Here is a 7,500-nt window from a genome sequence, read left to right on the forward strand (position 1 = left end):
GAATTTATTGTCCAGTCTGGGCCGGCAATGTGGTTCCTGGCCCAGAGCGGCGAGCGAGCGAGAGAGAAACGGAAACAGAGAGTGGTGCGAGAGAGGTGACGAGGACCTTAAAGGTAAAGCCGATGGTGTCTATGGAGAGCCGGGAGCTGCGGGCGTAGTTCTGCAGCGTCCCGGTGAGGAAGGCCTGGGGGAAGAAGAGGCCAGAGATCCAGAAGACGGCGGGGGGGCCCCCAGCGATCCAGCACTGCATGAAGCCGACCCTCTGCAGCAGGTCGGCCACCCAGGAGGCCAGAGGCTTCAGGGAGGGGTAGGCCTGAGGGAGGAGACACAGCACAGTGGAGGCACCAGGGCACTACCAGGCCTTTATGTTTGGTGTTCTGGGTGTTTTTTGTTGGTCTGTACAGTTTGTGTACGTGTGTGGGTGTGCGTGTGTGTGTCTGTTTGTGTGTTAACTATTTGTCTGTTGTATGTGTGTGTTCGTGAGTGTCTGGTTGTGTGTGTTAACTGAGTGTATGCTTTGTGTGGGTGTGATTGTGGTCTATGTGTTTGAGTGTCTTTTTGTATGCGAAATTTGTGTGTGTGTGTGCTATCAGAGTATCTGTTGTAGCTATGAATGTGTGTGTGTGCGTGCGTGCGTGCGTGTGTGTGTGTGTGTTTATGTAGTGCTGAGTGTGTTACCTTGGCCATCCACACATCCGGCACAGCGTTGATAAACAGGCTGCAGGCCATCAGCTCCAGTTCAGAGGACATCACCACTAAGCCCCTGAGAGCCTTCACAATGTCACCCAGAGTCTGGGACATGACCGCCAGCAGCTTGTTATACCTGACAGATAGAGCAGGGGAGAGGGGGGCTTGATAGTGATTGATTGATCCAACCAGCTTCTGCTCAAACTTTCCAGAACCCCACAGAAGGGAGAGGGAAAGCAAGAATAAAAAAGGATGTACAGGTTTCAATCTTCTTCCCGCTGCTCGAAATAGATTTGAGGTTTCTGCCCAGTGTACATTAGCATGGCTCTACCAGACTCTCGTACTTCATTTCATTTGCACAGAGGGTCTGGACCTACTCAATTGACTAACGTTAACTCACTTGAAGGCGGGTGTCTGTTGAAGTTTAAAACTATTGGATCTGCCCAGTGCCACTCTGGATCTGCCATAACCAATCGCTAACGTTTGGACGGGAATCACGTTGCGCGCGGGATGTAAACAAACCAAACACCGTGAGCGAAGATGTCCGTCAACGAGAGCTGACTTTAATGTCATTGTTCTCTGGCAGTCCCTCTGTTCGCTGATTGGACGCACAAAATTTGGACGGAGAAAACCCACCAACAAACCGCAGACCCAGACGTAGTACTGAAGGGAAATGAAAATTGAGCATAAGTACTTAGGCGGGCGGAGCCAGGCTAAGTGTACATAATGTACAGTAACAACGTTATGGTCGTCTTACCACTACAATGTTCTAGGGATAAATGGGGTTTCATACAGTGATAAATGCAGAGCTCAATACAGTGATTTAGTCATTCAGACATAAAGTGACTTCAGCGGTAACCAAGAAGTGAATAAGTCATGGCGTCCTAGAGAAGCATCTTGCCCTAGGGACGGCTCCAGGTAGACTGGTGGACATGAGGGGATCCAACCCTGGCCCTTCTGGCGGGGAGATAAAGGCCCCAGCCACTACATTACCCTGCAGTATTCAACAGAGAGCTTCACATTGTTACCTGATCACCTCCTGGAGCAGCACAGTGTTCATGGACTCCTCGTAGAGGACCGGGTACTTGGACAGCACCTCCCGGATATCGATAGGCTTGGGAATTTTCTCCACAATCCCCGACACAATCTCCTCCACGATCTGCGGCGCATAGACACAGAAGGGTGTGTTACCAATCGGCAAGGTCTGCTCTCCGGTCACAGCGAAAGCAGTCCCGTGTTCAATGGGGGCTGTGAAACACACACCACTGGGTGGGTACTGAGCAGTGCCTCAGGGACTCTTGCAGGGCCTAAAGTTAACTGTGTTTCAGATCCACCAGCCACTGTGGCAGGTGTTGGTTCAACCGCCATCTTCCCCACCATTTGTTGTAGAAAATAAATAAACGCAGACATTGTTCCTGTTGAAGCGAAAAGTGTTTCCAGTTCAAAAACAAGTTTAAACATAACGGTAATAATAATTTTTGTTTGATATAGTTTGTCAGAAAGTAAAAACGACGGTGGCCACTCATGGACAAATAATAGCCATTGTTATTATAGATAATAACAATGGCTATGTCTCTAATTAATAACTCCTAAAGCCTCTCCTTTTTGACGAGGGTTCCCTGAGTGTGTACCTCCTCCTGGGCACTGCCCCCGCTGGCTGCGGCTCGCGGCTGCAGTTGAACCACTGCTCCCAGCAGGGCGAAGGACTCATTCTGGGCGAAGCTGATGTTGGCGTTGTCATGGAGACCAAATATCTCCGGCGTATCGTTGATAGGCAGGTTGCGGATGTAGGCCAGGTAGTCCTGGAGACGGAGAGCGTGAGCATGGGGAGATTAAGGGCCTGTTCTACAAGACCTCACTGCCGACCCCCGACCCACGGGAGCTACATCTGCCCATCGATGAGACCCTCGTGTCTACGGACTGACTTTAGATTAGTCTGACGGCAGACGAGCTCAGATCTTCACTTTCTTAAACTTAATATTTGTTTTTTGATCCGCAAAAGTTTAACTGGTGAACATAAACTCAGGAGACAGGACGTGACTCGGCCCCATGCAGTTTCTGTTCACACAGATGTTGTGCTACAACACAGCTGCTGGATGGGCGATGAGTCCAACCTGGATCCCCAACTGGGTGTCGATCTGCCGGTAGTCCCCGGAGACGGTGTAGAGGTGTCCGGGGTTGAGGACGGTAGGGCAGTAGAAGTCCTCCAGTACGTTTAGGAGGCATCGCCTGTCCCAGTCGTCTGTCACGCGGCCGCCGTAGTTGACCTGGCCCGCAGTGTATTTCAGCACCTAGAGGCCAGACAGGAGTGTGGAGGTCAAAAGGTCATGCTCTCGTTTCATAAACGGTCATCCACTTGAGGTCTGAACTATTCTCTAGCATATGGAGAGGACCTTCTGATCAGTAATGAGTGTAGCTACAAATCAATCATTTGATCAAAAGCGGTTAAGGAGGTTTAGCTTATTATATTGTATTAAAGCTTATGATATTGTGTTTAATAGTTTATTATTGATGATTAGGTTAAGGATGAAAGGACAAGAGCAATGAAATAAATTGCATAGAAATGTAACCTACTGTACAAAATCCAAAAATCCTCAATCTTAACATGTTCTTCCAGCCTACCTTGTATGGGATGTCCTGGTATTCGTCCAGGAACATGTGCAGCTGGCTGATGCAGATGCGCAGGTCGCCATCAGTGAACTCGTAGGGGATATTGAAGCCCAGGGGGCCAAACTTCCTGCGCTCGATGGCGTTGCCGTGGAACAGACACAGAGAGAGGAGCAGCGACTTGAACTCTTGAGCCTGGAGAGAGAGAGAGATGAGAGGGAGGGGATAGGAGGGAGGGAGAAAGAGAAGCTACAAATGCACGCCAACTCTACCCTGCCAAGACATCCAGCGTCAGAGTATACAGGGTACATGACGTGATGGGTGAGACCTTGGAGCAGGAGCTCAGGAAGTCGTCGGTGAGGCTCAGGTAGGTCTTCAGCAGGTTGGCCTTGATCCCCCGGGGGGGCTCGATGGTCATCTTCGAGCCGTTCTGGAGGATGGAGACGGGGAACTTGTTGCTGGGCATACTGGTGAGCCACAGACGGAAGTCTCTGTGCACCTGAGGCCACAGGGACACGGGACACAGGGTGGGAATGGGTTACATTGACGTATCTTCTCTGATGTATCCATCGGTGTGTGTGTTTGTGTGTGAGTAGATGCTGTGTGTGTGTCTCTGTGTTTGCGCGTGTGTGTGTGCGTTGACTCCAGTGTCCTGACCTTATCTGGTTGGATGTTCTCGATCAGTCTCTCCAGGGAGGGCATCCAGCTTGGCGCCAGGTGACAGTTCTGAAGGAACGACCATTTACCCGTTTCCATGGCGCTGTGCATCAGGGCCTCCGCCCAGGGGCCCTGATCGACAGATAGTAGACACACACACACACACACACACACGCAAACACACAGAATTATGCACACAACCAGGCAGAAACGCACACACACACGCATATGAATGCATACACACACACACACACACACCCACAGACACACAGTGAGTATAATATTATTTAGTCTTATGAACACATGGTCATGGAATTGTAAGACATTAATTGAGTAGGGAGGCAGTCCCCCGTCAACATGTTGTGCTGTTAGTTGTGTCCCTCATCTCCACTCGGAGATGAAGGGCCCCTTTGTTGCCTGCAGCACAATGGAGCTGGTCAGCCACTATTAACACGCTGATGTAAAAGGCCATAATCCTGGAATACGGCCATTGGGAATGAGGTCTTTCCCAGGGGAAGATCTGTTTGTTTTTTGTTTAACTTGTGTGGCACAAAGTCTGAGTTGGAGTAGGAGTATCCCAGTAGATAGGTTGTTCCTGAGCTGCGTTCTTTCTGTTTGTTTTGATATGGCGCTGTTCTGCGTGTCCTGTAGTGTTCCTCCAGCACATCTGTGACCTACAGCGCTGTCCTCAAGCTTTAAATAGACACAGGCTAATTAGCACCTTTCCTGTCCAGACGAACAAACGACAACGACCTGCTTCTCAAACGAGAACAGAGAGACAGAGAGTGAGAGACAGAGAGAAAAAGAGTGAGAGACAGAGAGAGACAGAGAAAGAGAGACAGAGATAGACCGAGAGAGACAGAGAGTGAGAGACACACAGAGGTAGACTGAGAGGCAAAGGGAGAGAGAGAGACAGAGAGAGAGACACTGAGAAAAAGAGTGAGAGACACAGAGATAGACTGAGAGGCAAAGGGAGAGAGAGAGACAGAGAGAGACTGAGAGAGACAGAGAGGGACCGAGAGAGACAGAGAGAAAGAGAGTGAGAGACACAGAGATAGACTGAGAGGCAAAAGGGAGAGAGAGAGAGACAGAGAGATAGAGAGCGAAAGACGGACAGAGGTAGACTGAGAGGCAAATAGAGAGAGACAGAGAGAGAGACAGAGGTAGACAGACAGAGCAAGAGGGAGGTTTTGGATGAATGGGGAGATGAGGGAGGCGTTCAGGGCCAGTGAGTTCCCCACAGCTTGTACCTGGCCCTGGCCAAGGGAAATGGCATTCATCTTCTTGGAGAACTTCATGGTGTCGGCAAACTTGTAGAGGTCTGCGGCGGGGTCAGTGCCAGCGGAGAGGACGAATATGAGGGGGGTGGAGGGGGAGGAGTCCTTGAAGACCACCGCCAGGTCTGAGGTCTGGGTAGAGACATCACCACACATACTAGTTCATTCCTCACCCTCGGGCCAAAGGGCCACAGACCCCATCTTGGTTCCAGGTGGGGGAACTGAAAGTGGAACTCCCCCACCAAGCGTTTAGAACCAAGATGGCAGAAAGATGCATGAGGCCGATACATGATTAAGGGTCGCCCTATCTTGCACCCAGCGCAATTTACTCTCCACCCCGACGCATGTATCGTTGCTCGTTTGCAGAGGAGTGTTCCGGCGCAAGTGATACTTGGTTCTATTTTAGAGATCCAAAAAGCAATGGCGCCACTGACCAGAAGTACCTGGTCTAAATGCACTAGCGGATAGCACAGTTGGTGTTGCTATTTTGAAGTGCCATGGCAGGGCGGAACTGCAACATAAGCCTACGCAGTGTGTAGGCTTATGTTGCAGTGTAGTACACACACGTAGGCTATACACAGCGCAAACATGCAAACGATTAGCCAAATTTAGATATTATGATTTTTCTTATGATTTTTTCCATAGGGGCTGCAAGAATGAACACTGTAGTAATATGCCATGCGTGAAAAAAATAACAACAAAAAACTCGAAGGTATATCCCAGCCTTCCAAAACAAAATCTTGGTTTAGGGTAAATGATAACGTTGGTTAAATTATTTGGGAAAGAGCAGATGATACAGCGGTTAGAAGTTGTACTTTTAAAATAATGCATCTGCAAACACAGTACAGCAAACACATATTTTCTTGACACAGACATCGTGTACATGCCCATAACTTTTAGGATTGATGAGTATTTGATTTGATTGAGAAAAGTTTTACCGCGAGTTAGTGTTTAAAAGAATGAATGAATGCGTGTGATGTTTGGTGCGCAGTTCAACTATATGTGTGCATCCATCTGTTTAAGCACGCGCATACTAAACACGTAACGCATAATACAGTCAATGGCGATGCATATTAACGGGGGGACACATGCATATTATGAACAGAAGTGTCGATAACGATAATGTTTACAATACATTAACAAACTATGTTTGTTAATGTATTGCCGCATATCAGTAAATAGAGCCACAGTTGCGGCCACAGAACCGCATATCATGGGCTTTGTGTTAAGTTCTCTTTGCCGAAATTGACGACTCAGTGTTTATGAAGTTGTAGCATAAAACGCTATTCCATGTGTGAATTAGGCCTATTATTTGGACATAAACTGAGCCATTTGAAGTTTGAAATTCATGTGGTCATGAATCCTTCTCAGGGGAGACTGCAAACGCCCTGTCAAAATATCAACTTGTCGAGTTCAAATGCACTCATGGCTCTTAAGGGATGGGAGATTGGTAATCATTGGTAATCTCATTTATCAGCTGTTATAATAACAACAGCGACCGAGATCCGACAACAATGCTACTTGCGTTTCGCGTTTCATACGTCATACTAAAATAGGGCCCTTAGTGTCTAACTGTCAGACGCGTATTCAGCATACAACATGTATCTAACCTGTGGCTCTATGAAGCGCTGTCCCAGCTGGGAGGACACAAAGTCCTGTAGGCCGTGGGTCAGCCGGTCGGCCCTCAGACAGCGCAGTAGCAGCAACCTCTGGAACGGAGTCAGCGTGCTGCCCAACGGCCCAGTGAGAGGCTCCCTGACACACAGACAGACAGCGTCAGACAGACCCGAGCCAGAAAGACAAGAGAGAGAGAAAAGGCAGACCGACGTCCGCACTGAATCCTTCAGGCAGAGAGTCCCGAGAAAAGCTGTGTGATTGTGTGGATGAACCGTTGTGAGTCGCTTTGGATAAAAGCGTTTGGTGAGACCTGGTGATGCCCAAGCATCAAGACCTGGTGTCTGCCCCAGCATCAAGATCTGGAGTCTGCAGAGTTATCGCTAGACAAGGTGACGTCAGGTGACCAAAAAACTTGTCTACCACATTGAACTCATCGGGATAAGGCAAGATATTCAATATATCAATCACCAGAAAACTGAAGACTGATAGATGGGGTAAGCGTTTAATTGCTAATGGTCACAATTTAAGATGACCATTGTAGCTGTAAGTATCTGCTGTGGTGTAATGCATTTACCTGAGATGGGATATATATATATTTTTTATGTTTTAAATTTTTTATTTTTTACCTCAGAATCCTTGGATGTTTTTGGGGGAA

General features: G+C 48.4%; 1 protein-coding gene across 1 annotated transcript in view; it reads right to left on the bottom strand.

Annotated features, from left to right (window-relative positions):
* dnah1 (dynein, axonemal, heavy chain 1) overlaps positions 1–7,500 on the bottom strand; it is a 48,223-nt gene that overhangs the window by 4,585 nt on the left and 36,138 nt on the right. Inside the window, exons 67-76 of the mRNA XM_060063849.1 lie at positions 6,839–6,983; positions 5,202–5,360; positions 3,952–4,083; positions 3,623–3,793; positions 3,310–3,489; positions 2,802–2,978; positions 2,319–2,489; positions 1,716–1,846; positions 679–823; positions 107–313 (exon numbers count right to left, since the gene is read on the bottom strand). Coding sequence (XP_059919832.1) covers positions 107–313; positions 679–823; positions 1,716–1,846; positions 2,319–2,489; positions 2,802–2,978; positions 3,310–3,489; positions 3,623–3,793; positions 3,952–4,083; positions 5,202–5,360; positions 6,839–6,983 — 1,618 coding nt within the window. The remainder of the gene's footprint in view (positions 1–106; positions 314–678; positions 824–1,715; positions 1,847–2,318; positions 2,490–2,801; positions 2,979–3,309; positions 3,490–3,622; positions 3,794–3,951; positions 4,084–5,201; positions 5,361–6,838; positions 6,984–7,500) is intronic.

Source organism: Gadus macrocephalus, chromosome 1 (genome assembly GCF_031168955.1).
Source record: "Gadus macrocephalus chromosome 1, ASM3116895v1".
NCBI lineage: Eukaryota > Metazoa > Chordata > Actinopteri > Gadiformes > Gadidae > Gadus > Gadus macrocephalus.